At 46.2% G+C, this 14,475-nt stretch overlaps 1 protein-coding gene across 1 annotated transcript in view; it reads right to left on the reverse strand.

Annotated features, from left to right (window-relative positions):
• The window catches only part of emid1 (EMI domain containing 1), a 54,785-nt gene extending 41,975 nt beyond the window's left edge, over nt 1-12,810 (reverse strand). Inside the window, exons 1-3 of the mRNA XM_069683850.1 lie at nt 12,420-12,810; nt 6,022-6,135; nt 4,816-4,919 (exon numbers count right to left, since the gene is read on the reverse strand). Of these exons, the coding sequence (XP_069539951.1) occupies nt 4,816-4,919; nt 6,022-6,135; nt 12,420-12,589 (388 nt within the window). The 5' untranslated portion in view covers nt 12,590-12,810. The remainder of the gene's footprint in view (nt 1-4,815; nt 4,920-6,021; nt 6,136-12,419) is intronic.
• Between the last annotated feature and the right edge of the window lie 1,665 nt (nt 12,811-14,475).

The following is a 14,475-nucleotide window of genomic DNA, read 5'->3' on the forward strand; positions in this document are numbered from 1 at the left end:
TTTATCTCTCCACGTGATAAAAGCCTGGTTGTCTGTTCACGCGCTCTTATCTCGGACAGGAAGAGAGTGTCGTTTCTCCTCTCGGCTCCTGATAGCGTGACCTGTCGGGCTGAAAAGAGCCGCTCTGTTTGTGGGTCACTCAGTCAGCACACCAGTCCACTTAAACTCCCGGGTGAGGGGAAATGTCGCCGCTTTATTGGGGACAGAAGAATACTCCAGCTGCCATGGCGTGTGTGTGTGTGTGTGTGTGTGTGTGTGTGTGTGTGTGTGTGTGTGTCTATTTTCATCCCTAAAAGTTTTTTCGTGCTGCTGACTCGGCCCACTTTCTCTCTCTCTCTCTTTCTGACTGCAGGAAAATCCGTTTTCGATGCAGTCCCAGGGGGAAGTCTTTGGAAGTAATAAATAAATCAGTGAGCAGAAGAGGCATTTCCAGTTCAGGAGCCAGAAACATAAAACTTAACTCGGAATCAAGACTGAGGATGTATGAAAGTTTAAAAAAGATTCAACCGAAGGACTGCTCGTCTGCATTTCTTGAAGTTTACGGCCGTTTATTGAAGATTTAAGGACTGACTGGACACAGGAAGATGCAGGGAGACAAATGGAGTGTGGAGCATCAAACCACATGTGATCCGTCATGTATAGACAGATATCCAGACAAATAAAATAGATATTCTAATAAAAAAAATTATAATTATACATCCTGTAAGTCTCCACCATAACAATGCCTGTCTCTTGGTTTTACACACATGAAGCATAAAGGCATAATTATAACCTCTATCATTATTATGCCACAGCCTGCGCGGTCTGTGCTGAACACTGCGCTCTCCATGTGGTTTGCATGGAACATTTCAACATAATGTCATAATAATATTATCATTAAATATATATATATATTCCAATTTAAATACTTGGACTCCTCTACGAAGCATAATTGTGGGATTCTTCATGAGCTTGATGCACATACCAGCACACGCTTACATAAGGAGAAGAGAGGCAGACAGGAGGAGAGGAAAAAAAGGTTCCCTCCTCCTTAAGTTACTCTAACGTCGGCCTGTCTGTATTTTCAGGGCTGTTGTTTGCTAATTAATGACTATTATGACAATTCCCCCAAGCGGAGCAGCGTGGGCTGAATGCTTGTGGACGCTCCCATGTCTAATCTCATCTGGGGCCCTCAGCCCAGTTTCTCCTTCACTTCAGCTGCTTCCAATTTGGGCTCGGCACTTGTGCTGCGCTGGCCATTTACATAACACAGGAATATCAGCTGCTGCGGCCTTTTCTGCACGCTGCCTGCCTGCCTGTATGTGTGATTTATGTGTCTGTGTAGATCTGCTTTTATGATTGCGTAAATACTCTGGATGTGGCGACTGCAGATCTGTGTTTTGTGAATGAATCGCAGTGAGGGAGAGATTTAACACCTGCTAAAGCAAACACGGCGCATTCAGGAATGTGAGTGAGAGAAGAGAGGAAAGCTGAATGAAAAGGTGACTCTGTGTGTGATAGCCGCTGCTCTGTGTGGTCTACGAGGAGGAGGAGAGGAGGTCACCTGCTCTTGTTCAGCCCTCCTCCCCTCTGACCTCAGGCACCACTCACAGCTACTAAAGCATGCCGCCATTAAAGCAGCTAATCACGCCGAGCAGCTGCATCCCTCACTGTACAAATCCTCAACACCTCGCTCCCTCTCCCGCCCACACACTCTGCTCTGGCAGCCAGACAGACACATAAACCAGCGTCCACGCACTCCCACTCCTCTTCTGCTAATGGCAAGCTGCAGCGGGCTGATGTTTAAGGCGGCGGGGTTTAGCGTGGAGGCCCGTGATAAGCCGCGCTGAGCTGTGAAAACACAGATTACATTTCTGCGGCTTATTACAGACAGCGCCTCTGCCTCGCAGCCATACCGTAATTGGGACCCGCAAAAAAAAAACCGCAGCCTCCGCTTGGCTGCGAGATGCGGCTTGATGGGGTCCCCCGCGGAGGAGCTTTGACAGCCGTGCTAATTCAAGTCTACGTTCCTCCCTTATGTTTCACTGCACGGCGGACCCCTCCTCCATAGAGCTGCCCGCCATGAATCAAACAAGAGGGAAGACATCTCTCTTGGTGTCATCCTCACACTTTTAAGACAGAAAAAGTCAAATATATAAATGAATATGAGTCTGTTTGTCGACGCTGTGCTGAACAGACCCTCCTACAGCCAGCTCTAATGTTATAATGCAGCTTTTATGGGCTACATTTGATTCCTAGTTGAACCAAATTGCCTCTAAATGAGCTGTAATTTGGATATTTGTGTTTGATGCAGCAGAAGTTGGGATATCCCGTCTGAAAACAGGCATTCACTGACTTGAAACGCCGAAGCCAACCAGGCATACATTAAATCCCTGTTCCTGGCAGCCTATGAAAGTGCCTCCATCTGCAAATACTTAGCCTCTTTTTTCTCTTTTCTCAGGCTCAATCAGAGATAAAGACCATTGTGCTCCCAATCCTGAAGTAAGACAATATCTCCCAACCCTTATAGAAAACAATTAGGACTCAGTAATTACACCACGGGCCTGGAATTCCAGCCAAGTCCTGAGGTCGGGGTTAGGAAATAAGACAGAGAGCGAATGTGAAAGGTGGATGTCTGATGCCGTGTTATCTTACTCCACTTGGACTCTGATGGAGTGCGTCTGTCTATCAGGGTGGGAGTGATGTAATGTTTTGCTTTGGGAGGACATGATCGCTCATAAATCAAGTGTTTGACTGAATGACAGCATGTGTGAACTCCTTTTCGCTGCGCTCGCCAGCTTTAGTTTCTAAAAGGCAGAATCCAAAACTTAAAGAGAGACATCTTTCCTTCAGACCGTACCTGTTGATTTACAGCTGACTGATCGGCTGGCAGGCGGTGGTGTGAGAACGGAGGCACACAGGAGAAAACAACTCTCTCATCTCCATTTGAAATACAACCATATAAGTAGCCGTGCTCTCAGCTCATAACGTGCTTCCTCTTTCTCTTGCACCTTAAAGCGTTCCCAGAGTCCTGCTGGTGAGGACATTGTTGAGATCTACTGTAAGGCAGACGTGGCCAGGGGGTTTTAGGGCGGCCTGCTGAGAGAACAGTGAGTAAATGAGCGGATCATACACATTTTCCACAGTCTGTGAAAAGCAGACAGGCAGAGGGAAAGGTATGATGGGAGCGAAGGTATGTAACCGACATTGAAGACGTATGTATCCGGTGTGAGCTGTTTATGAGACCTAAGGAAATATGTTTTTAATGTCTAGACGATGTTATTTGTTCCATCATATAAAGATGATGCTTTATTACTGAGCCTTTTAATTCAGGGTCAAACAAGTCAAAGCCGTCTGAAGGCCCTCAAAGAAAAGAGAGGATATCTGCAGACGCAGCCACACACAGGTATCAAGAGCCCGGATTTGAAACTTGCACCCACTGAACTACGAGTGCAGCTTTAACTTCTCCTGGCAACATCATGGCAACAGATTTAAACACAATCGGAGCTCCAGCTTTGCCCGTGTGGCGAGCTTTTATTTCTCCTTAAAGCAGGCGACTGAAGCAAACAGCAGCGGGGTGTCAGGTTCTGCGCTGGCAAGAAGTTCAGCTCACGCGGCAGCAGCAGAACAAAGCGCCGGTGGCCCTGGATAGCATCCATGGTGCCGGGGAGTAAAGGCCCTGTGAATGGGAGCTGTCACTTCCACTCAGCGCCGCCTGTGATCTGAGCCACCCGGAACGACGCTCAGATAAGTGGCTAATCCCAGCATCCCCGCTGGCTCGACAGCCCCCTACTGCCATGACAACCGCGGGGGAATCTCCTCCAGCAACAACTTAATTGGATAATTTCCTCCCCGTTTGACTGTGTGTTCCTCCGCTTTTGTTAAGTAAAGTCTACTTTGTCTGAATGTGAGTTTGTTTTTTGACTTTGAAAGAGGGGAAGGTCTTAAACAAGCGAGACAGTGGGGCTGTTTTGATGTGTGCCGTGTGTTAGCAGGCAGGGGCAGTGGAGAGATGTTGAAGCCGCTCTGCAGCAGGCCACAGGGAGGGCTGAAAGTCGCTCTTAGCTCACCTTTGGGTGGGAGAATTAAAGAGGAAAACTGCTTCTGCTTTCAGCACCACAAATAAGTGACCACTTTAAGCTCTGTAAACATTTATTGTCCTTTGTGTCACACAGTCTGACGATTTACGTTACACCCAGGCAAGTCCCGAGTCCCTGCATAAACAGACGCTCCACCCTTCTCCCCAGACTGCACAGACACAGGGGCCAGTGCCAGGGGAAGTCATTACACACTGTGCGAGTGTGTGTGTGCGTGTGTGTGTGTGTGTGTGTGTGTGTGTGTGTGTGTGTGTGTGTGTGTGTGTGTGTGTGTGTGTGTGTGTGTGTGTGGGCAGCTACTGTAGTCGAAAAATGAAAACAGCCGGGCTAGCATGGCACTTTAGGAGGATGTAGACTCGGCTCCAGCTGGACCATAAAACTGAAAACCACACAAAAGAGCCGACCCCTACGTCGCACCATGACTCTTCTAAATGAGCACATTTAAAGTGATTAATAAAGCGGAGGGGCCTGACTCACACTGAAGAGAGAGACGGATCTTATTTCTTCACTTCATTTAGAGGACAGAAGCAGCCTTATGTAAGCCTAATGGAAATCACTCCTGTTTTAGAGCATCGCCCGTACACGTGTGTTGGAAGGGACACACACAGTTTAAGACGGAGGGGGCGGATGTGATAAATGAGACCGCTTGAGGAGATGAAGAAAGATAACAAGAGAGGCAGGTGAATCCAACTGCTGTTAAACTAAAAGAGTGGACGAGAGCCCGTCGGCGTCGACTCACCTTCCTCACAGGCAGTGCCGCTGAATCCTGGACAGCATTTCCACTCCAGAGAGGTCACAGTGCGGTACACCACTTTGTAGGAAGGTCTGACCACGGTCCTGTAGCTGACAAACACACACACAAAATCTCTTGGCATCACACAGATAACACCGGCTTTCTGTGTGTGTACTGTAACTTTTCTCTGTCACTTGTGATGTTGGAGCTTAGGGAGGCTAAATAATTCAGTTTATTTATAATATATGTTATACAGTGTTCAACTTAGGTCCGAGAGCTATCCACAGAGTCACATAAAGACAGGTGTCAAAATGAGCTACTTTTGGTGCTATGCTAAGAGACATATAAACTCCTTTATAGATTTACTTTATGGTTTGCATTACTGTTCATAACTGCCAGTAACGGTGACTTTGCAGGCATTAGTTGACAGATCAGTGCATGTATCAGAATTTCCTGCTTTCTCTCATTTAACAAATAATCCCCATCAGTATGGTCTAAAACCGTGGTTCTCAACTGTTGGGACCCAAAAGTGGGTCGCGGAGCTGTTTTCAGTGGGTCGCAGATGTGTGCTTGAAAAAAAAAAAAAGTTGTGGCATAAAGTCTATGCTGCGCTTTTATTTTGAAGGACATGGGTTTTCTATGATGCGTGCTGTAGTAGTGTAGTTTATTCACACTCCACGTATTCACTGACAGCTACAGTTACATTTACATTCTTGATGAGGATTATGAGAACGATAACATAACTCCAGTATTGTTGGTTTGAACACAATAAAATACAACAAAAACTGTAATTTTGAAAGAAGTTCCCATTAAAGAACAAGCACAGTGCTCTGATTCTGCATGTTGATGTGTTTCCTTTGAAAGCAGGAATCTTGGGACGGACTTGTTCTGGATTTTGATGATGATAACAGTTATTAACAGAGCTAAAAGTGAGGAAACTCAAACCCAAACACAGCGACAACACAGAACTGCTAGCTGGCCCAAAAGTCCTGTGTGTCGTGGAGGAGGGACATAATCATTTGAAGAGAATGCCATTGGTCTTGAAGTTCAGGATGAGTCATCAACATATTTTTCATGCTCTCCAGGAAATGTGAAACTCAAAAGACTTCTTTGTCATTGTTTGGCCTGATATTGGCTTATAGTGCAAGACACATGATAAATGTGGGTTCTTACTGCTGTAACCGTATCAGTGACCTCTCTCTGCTGTCTCACCTGCCCCCTGTGCATCCCTGTGGCCAGCGGCACGTCTGGTAGACCCGCTGGAGCACCGTCCCGTTCTGCACCTGGCAGGTCACGGTCTTAGTGACCGTATGAGGACACCAGTTCCTGAAGGAGACACAGAGTGAAGGAAGGAATTAATTCAGAATAGAGCCCAAAAAAATCACATTTTCAAAGTAAATATTTCAAACAGTTTATATATTTAAAATACCTTGTGCCCACACACTACAGCACACACATAAAAGGAAACGAGCCGTGCAGTCACATTCAATGCTCTGTTGTCTTCTCGCAGGGTTTACATTCTCTCCTCCCTTCCCCCCACCCTTTTGTTTTGAAACTTCTTTATGGTGTTTACACGGTTTTAATCAGCCGCGAGATTTGCAGGAGTGCATTGTGGGTTGTATTTACACTGTGGTCTCTCTATCAATACACATCCGTTTGCATTGGTCTCTCAGAGGAGGTGAAGTCCCTCAGAAGGGAAGAAAGAGGAAGACGAGGTCCCATGTGGAGATTAGAGTTTCTCATCACGGGTTAACGCTGGGTCAGGAGTCCACTCCCTCTCCAGAAGGACTCCGACATTATCAGGACTCACTGAGGCTGTTGGGAAACTGACCTCCTTAATGGGAAAAGATTATGTGAAGGTCAGAGGTTAAGATCTGATTGTGAGGATATGATCACTTGGAGCAGGGAGAGTCAAGTGTACTCGCTTACAATCATGTTATTTCTTCGGCTTTTCCCAGGCTTATTTCAATGATTTCAATCAGTATAAGAGAGCAGTTTTTTAGCACTATGCCACCAAATGATGTAAAAGCTGAGAGATGATTGGCTCGGTTTAATCCTCAGGGCATCTTTCTAACAGGAGTAGATCAATGTTCCTTACAGCACAAAGGCAATGAGGGAATGTTTCAGCCCCAGAGGCCAGTTTCTTCTGTCTGCTTACCAAATGAAAAGACGTGCGTAACACACTCAGCTACCATATGTTACCATTATTTCATTAACAATGCAGCGCACAAATACCCTGACTACCTTCACATGGCTACAGCTGCAGGAGAAACAACTACAACCATCACTATACTCTGTGTTTACACAATCTATAGATGTATAGAGACGGAGCGTCTATGTAGCAACAAAGAGGGCCGTGTGGCTGGTAGCAAAGAACTACACTTTGTGTGTTCTGGTGCCAATGTGTTCACAGGAGTGGGGGGCGTTTCCCACCAGAGTCTGTTTGTCAATATGCGAGACCATATGTTTGTGTGTGTGTGTGTGTAAGAGCGTTTACACTAAAGGAAACTGCCAAAGGCGGAGGATGCGAAGCAGCCCTGAACCAGCTCCCTTTAACAATCCACACATGTTGTGGCGACCGCACACACAGACCCGAGCGAGCAAACACCTCGACTGCTTCAGAGATATATTTATATTATTTTATATGATTTATTTTTGAAACTATTGATGTTGATTTCTCTTTTTTGTTGTTGTCCGTTAATGTAGTTATCATTTTAGCCTGAAGAGTGTTTCTGTAATCTTTGCTTTATTTGGAATAATAACCAGATAAGGTTACAGGAGTGAAACGTCCAAGTCTGATGGAATGTATTCCAGGGAATATTAAGAGAGGGGAAATCATCACCACACACACATATGTAATTTAAACAGGCCCACTCTTAATGGATCTTCCTCTATCCATCAGTCACGAGGCGATGAAAACGAACACCAATCTATATGATTACCTATGATTGCTTTCCCTTGTCCAGAATAAAAATGTCTCTTATTATCGGTGGAAAGTTTCAGACATTGAAGGAGCTGTGGTCAGGTAACACTGTAGGAGAGGGGAGGGGGGGGTACTCACCCTAACTCCTCCCCACCACTTATCCTCCAGACCCAACAGATAAACATCTGAGTTTCCCAGGCTGGGAGGAGGTTTCACCTGGGAACAGCTAAGATGTTCACCAGGGGGTACGAGGAGGGAAGTGGGGGTGGGTTTTATGGTGTCTTTGCATTGCACTTATGCAATTACCAAAGAGGAAATGCCAACCGCGGCTGCTTCAGTGCATGAAATAACAAAAGGAGTTTTCCTTGAATCTAATCCCTTTGTAACCTTTAGAACGTACTAAAACTGATTCACACGATTCATCCTAAAACGAGGCAGCAAGATCAATATTGTCTCTTGCACAGAGAGGATCAGGTATGAGGATACACTCCTCTCTGACACCTGAAGATGATTTCATTAAGCGGGTACAAGTAATATCATTATCTCCTCCGGGATGCGATTCAAAAACCCGTCCTACTTAAAAGCCCTGAAGCGAATAACGTTCCTCCTTTGATTGCTGACACAGCGACACAATGGTCCATTGAGTTTTGTCTGCTTCTAATCATAAATGGCCACAGGTGCTCTCAGTCCTTCACTCTCGAATGCTTCATAGTCAACACCTTCCTCCAACTGGAGGCGCCCTGGTGTTATGAAGTGTGAAACCCAGCAGCAGCACCACGCTGCTTCACTGGCAAAAGCACCGGGCAGGCCCTCAGAGAGTATCAGGTCTCTGAGCACACATGGCACAGTCTGAGCGCCGGGCCCAAGCTAAATAAATCATCAACCATCGCTTGCAGTCGCACACAGCAAGAGTGAACAGTTAAGAAAGAAATTCACAGAAGTATCGCAGCTTTGACCCATCTGTTCCTCGATGCTGCTGACGCCAAGACAGTAAAACAGAGACGGGAAACCAAACGCTCACAGATAGCACATGAGCCTGTCAGAGAAGCTGATATTCTGTATTCTTGTTACCGTGTGTGCCCTTATTAAGCTCTGCAGCCTGCATCTTTCATGACCAGTAAAAACAGTAAGTGCTTTCTGCAGCAGACTGTGAGAAAGAAGAAGAAGTTTGGGGTTAAGTTGTGTGAACTGGAAGAGGGTAAAGGAGGGCAAGAATCTGATGAGAAACGTCTCAGTTACTCCCCGTCTGTCCGCCCATCCATTAATGGATTGTGGGGGATGGAGGGACGGACACTCGGAGATATGTTCGAAATGGAGCATGGACAGAAATGTGAAGGATTTTCTCTAGATTTCTGTCCGTGGGAAAAATACTTGGACAGAACAAAGTACAAAAGACAGAGGTGGCAAAAAGCCAGAGGAGAGGAGAGGAGAGGAGAGGAGAGGAGAGGAGAGGAGAGGAGAGGAGAGGAGAGGAGACAACGGTTATTTAATCATAAGGGAGGGAGTCACACAACGGAGACAATTATAAAGCAGTGCTGGTCCCAAAGGGTGTAGAAGAGGTATAAGATAAATGTGGTGCGACATCACATGACAAAGAGAGAAAAAAGAGGGAGCAGTTACGGTGACATTAATGGAGAGAGAGCGATGGGACATTCCTGGAGTCGTAACCTGCAGCTTCTGGGGGAAAAAAGGCAGAACCAGGAGGCCTAAAAGAGAAGAGTGTAAAACTGTAAAGAAGATATGATCATATTGTGTCTAAAGAATCATTAAATGATAAGTTAATAGAGATTTTTGGGAGGTTTTCGAAGGCTTTCATGTCCCAGGTTCAAAGCTGCCGTGTGTTTTTCGCTCTGCAGAGGACAGTGAAGATCATCAAAAGGAGAAGGTCCTTGAAGGTCACGGCTAAGTGACTCCTCACAGCAGCTTCAGAGGAAGCAAGCAAAACTCTCATTTGTCTCTGTCTGCTCTGAGCTCTCAGGCGTGGACACCTGTGAGCTTTAAAAGTGTGTGACGGTGTGAGCATGTTGGAGTGTTTGAAGGTTGAAGTAAAAAGGGATTTCCACTTAAGTGGTGTGTTCACTCATATCACACCTATGGCTCCATAAAGCCTGATTATAAGTCATGAATGATCCATCATGTAGAGCTGAGCTGCTCAGCTGATAATGAACACTGACTTTGTGGACTTATCATGAGCAGTGTAAAGTTTTTAACTAGGAAAGAAGCTAAAGTTGCTTTTTCACCAAATATCAGGAACTTTTAGTGCCAGGAACTTCTCTTCAAGGAACTAAATGGTTCCTGTGGCCCATTGTTGTCTGCGTTTCCACAGCGGCCTGAAGTCCCGGGAAGATTATGCAATTCAGGCCAATGACGTATGAATAGCAATAAAAGTAACTGCACTACAGCGCCAGTCCAGAAGGTGGCGGTAAGAAGAAGATGAAGGCGATACAACAAAGATGACACCATCAAACACGATGAACGGGCCGGTATCATCATTTGTGCGACACTACAGTTAGCCTGTTGGCACGGAGGAGATTCGACTTGTGATTTTTTTGATCATGCTGTATTGCATTGCAAGTGATAAACAATCACGAAGCACGATGATATCAGTGAGCTTGCAGCTGAAGTCTTTTAAACATGGCGGGTGAAATAAGACGCTGCGAGTACTCGACCAATCAGAAAAGATCAGCACAGCAGGCCCCGCCCTGAAAGTTCCTGGAACTTTGGAAAGTGCAACCCCCTGAGCGGGGACTTTTCAGGGGGGTAAATCAATTACGCTGGAACTAACTAACTTTCTGCTATCCAAACGGACATTAATATTTACATTTGAGAAGCTAGAATCAGATTATTTAGGTTTTATTTTCCTGAACAAATTTAAGGCAGCAATTTCTGAATATTTTCAGGATTGATTTATCTCTTGATTAGAACATTTAGAGGTTTATTTCTGGTTTATTGGTGACAAAAAGCTGCAGCTCTACACTGGTTTATGGCCTCCTTCCCTGAGAATCACCCTTATAAATGTAAGAGCCACCAGATAATTGTTTATTGAGCTGTGCTATCAGGGACTTTTTCCTAATATCTGTGAATAATGTCCTTGAGCACGTACATTATTTGAAGTCCTTTGAATGTTCAAATCTAAATCCATTCTGCTGTAAGCCACACGGGGCTCAGCCTGCTGGAATCTCTGCCGTATTCATTCCCATGCTTAAAGAAAACGCGGTTAGGATGGGTGAGGAATGAGGGCGGCCACAGGGTTCAGACGGCCTGTCAGACCATGACAAGTCCTCCGAGGGGGGATAAAGAAGCGGGCGAGACAAGAAATAAAGAAGCAGCTACCTCTGTAACCCCTGAGTGTACCAAGCTCATAGAGTGGTTAAGAAGGACAGGGGTGAGCGAACACTTTATCAGCTCCTCCACAGAGCCACCGACGCAGTCGAGAAATTACTCAGGAGTTGTTAATCCCCTTTGATTTGGGTAATCACTGTGTGAAGAGAGCCAGAGCGGGAAGGTGTTCCTGCGACTGAATTCTTTCACCAGTCTAAAAATGGACTTCCTTTTAAGTTCCTGAAGCTCAACGACAAGTTTCTGACACTGAATGTCAAGTTGTTAATTCCCATGAGGGAGCATTCTTCTCTCTGAAACCCCACTGCCACTGTTCGGCCTTGTTGACACACCATAAACTCCTGCTCACAGGCCAGACAGCAGGTGGACTGAGACATGCAGCTCCTCAAACCCGCTGACCTCTCACGCCACCAGCAGCTTCATCTCTGTCTAACCTGCCACTTACAAACAGACGCACACAGGCTGTAAACTCTTCTACCTTTCCCACAGATGTGATGGAGTCCCAGCTGCTTGTGTTTAGTAAACACTTCCGCAAACCTCTGGCCATGAGTGACAGGGGGTCTGAGCAGAGAGGTGAGCCAGCAGAGCAGGACCACCTGGACACACCCAGAAGAGAAAGGCCCCACATACACACACACAGTTTCAACCTGATAGCACAAATATTTGTAAGATGGGAAATGTCCTCTCATCACTTAGCGCTGGCTGGTCTCCGAGCTAAACACTGGCTCTGTGGAGGAGGGAAGCAGAGCTGGTTAACGCTCTTGAGTGTGTTTAGTCTGGAGAAACAGCCTGAAATCATTGAATCATTGAATAAGACTCTCTCCCTGACCTTTTCTTCTGCTATCAATCTTGTGCATTTTATAACCCACATAAAAATCTTTAACACTTATTCAGGATGCATCTGTAGGAGCAGGTTTAATGTGGACCGAAAGACCAAAGGTTGTGTTTTGAAGAGCCCCTGACTTGCAGAGAAGGAGCATATGCTGTTGCTCCGTCTGCAGGTAAGAAGGAGCACACAAGATAGCCCAGAGACAGCGGAGGTGCTCACAAGAGGAGCCGATCTGAGGGAACGTGGGTGAGCTAGGGCACAACAATGAGGATGGGAGTCGGTGGAGCAATGTGGGCTGCCAGCACAGGAAAAAGGAAACAAACTGTCGGGAAGACAATGGGACCTGGGAGATGGATGGAGATGGGAGTAGCTCTGCAGAGTCATGCATTGACATTAAAACACAATAAGTGACTGAAGGTCTAAAAATAGAGAAACTAGGTTATATTTGCTCACAACAGGACATATTATGGATACAGTGCAGTTTTTCTAACATTATTTTAAGAATGAATTGTCGCTTACCTCTTCTGATAGACTGAGGTGTGGGACGTTGCCGTCCCGGTTGAGTAGGTCTTGTAAAGTCCCGTCTTCCAGGTCCCGTCCACCAGCGTGCTCAGCCAGAGGATCAGCACCGTCCAAAGCAAACTTTTTCTGCACAGCGCGGACACGCTCTCCTGTTGGCGCCGTCCCATTTCCGTGGCATCAAAAGTACGGCCAGAAAAGTTTGAATGAGCCCGACTTCCCCCGGTTAGAAAACAGACCGGTGATTGAATCCAGCTCGGTGTGGTGGGAAATGTGTCAAACGGCACCGGGACGGCTGGTTAAGACGCACATCCTATTCTGTGAAGTAGACTGATGGTCGTTTCTTTGTAAAATAACCTGCATTAAAACCCTGAGAAAACTACAGAAAAATGCCGCCCCATAAACTCCCGCTGCTCTACCTCTGACAGAGAGCCCACACGTGAAAATAAACCTTCAGTGCTGTTTGTCTTTCTGCTCTGCCTACCTCTGCGCGCACATCGAGCCGAGTCTTCTCTGCAGCGGGCATGAAACCACTTTTATAGTCTCCTCGGGTCTTTTAAAAGCACAGCCTGCCTGCTGCTGGGTCTCTTTTACCCTGCCCCGTTTCTACCTCTCTCAGTCAGAGGACAATGCGCGCTCAAGGCGACGGCACATTACGCATTGTTTTTGTTCTGAATGAATTATGGGTAGCTGCTTCTCCGAGGCTCCTGAAATCATGAGAGCTGTGTTTGAGATGAGAGTGTTTTGGTAAATAACTGCATATGAATCAAATTAAGACCAAGTTTGGGCTCTGATGCATTTGAAAAGTTATATTTAAAAGCCCCAAAGTAAGTTTCATCACTGTATTTGAATGCTTCAACATTAAGAGTGTCGAACTGAGATGGTTTTGCCTTCAGGAGCTGTGGTCTGCAACCCCTCTGTCAAAGCCATCAGTGCCCAGGCAGGCAGACAGTGGCAGGAGAATAGCTGAGGTTACTGTAACGTCCCTGAGCTCATCCCTGTGGGACATGTAGGTTTACAGTGCAAGCAGCCAGCAAACCACAGAGCTGCGGTCCGGCTCCAAACTAAACACCTGGCACTGTAACCAAAACCTGGGGGCCCCAAAGATGTATATCTGTGGCTGGGGTGACTACACCTCTCAGGCCCCATGGCTGAGCTGCAAGACTCTGCAGCTGCACAAAGATGCTGCAGAAAAGTGTGCAACTGACCGTCAGTTAGTGAGAGATGGTGTTAACACTATGACACTCACATAAGGGCATGCAGACTGGCACTAATCACTCTATAGTTCAGAGAAAACAGTGCATGCATTTCACCGGGACGGAGAAACCCCACCTGCTCTTAATCACAACAAACGGAAACTGTTGGGATTTGGGGGAAGGGCTGGAAAATGATGTGTCAGAGTTTTTTGTTTCAGGGCACCCTTGGTATTTTACGAGTCCACTCTGTGCAGGCAACAGTGCCAAGCAGGAACTGGAGCAATTTAGGGTTAATATAAATCCCTCCAGTCACGAGCAGCTGAGAATAATTTTGACCTCTGAGGAGGGAGACGGGGGTCGGTCCCATTCAGAGGATTTTTTTTCTTAGCTCTTGAGTACTTGCTCTCCTGCTTCTATAGTTTCCTCCCCCCTTTATTGTGCAAACAGAAAGCTGCAGCACCTTTTGTCTGTGTAGGTGAGCATTTACTGAAGGTCTGCTCTCTCACATGAAGTGTAGGTTCATTAAACAGCACACCATTCTTTCCCTCCTTTCAGCAGGGAGACACAATTCCTCCCCTCCTGTGTTTGGTCATAAACATGTCCTGATCTTCACTCTTTATGATAGTCGTACCAGTTCGAGCTGAAAAGGGGCCTGTCTGACCTTTACCCTCTGCCGTTTAGAGGGGGCAACACAATGCAATAATGACAGGCGTGACAGTGATCTCATGTGAAGATCTAAAAGGAAAGAGACTGAAGTAAATGTGACGTTTCATGTTGCAGGTTCTTTGCCCTCTCTGTGTATAGTTAGCCACAGTTGAGTCCAGCCAGCACATGATTACAGCTGCACTCTCCTAAAGCTA

The sequence above is a fragment of the Semicossyphus pulcher genome, unplaced genomic scaffold (genome assembly GCF_022749685.1).
Source record: "Semicossyphus pulcher isolate SPU_LCO1_2020_fin unplaced genomic scaffold, fSemPul1.0.p SCAF_6, whole genome shotgun sequence".
Classification (NCBI taxonomy): domain Eukaryota; kingdom Metazoa; phylum Chordata; class Actinopteri; order Labriformes; family Labridae; genus Semicossyphus; species Semicossyphus pulcher.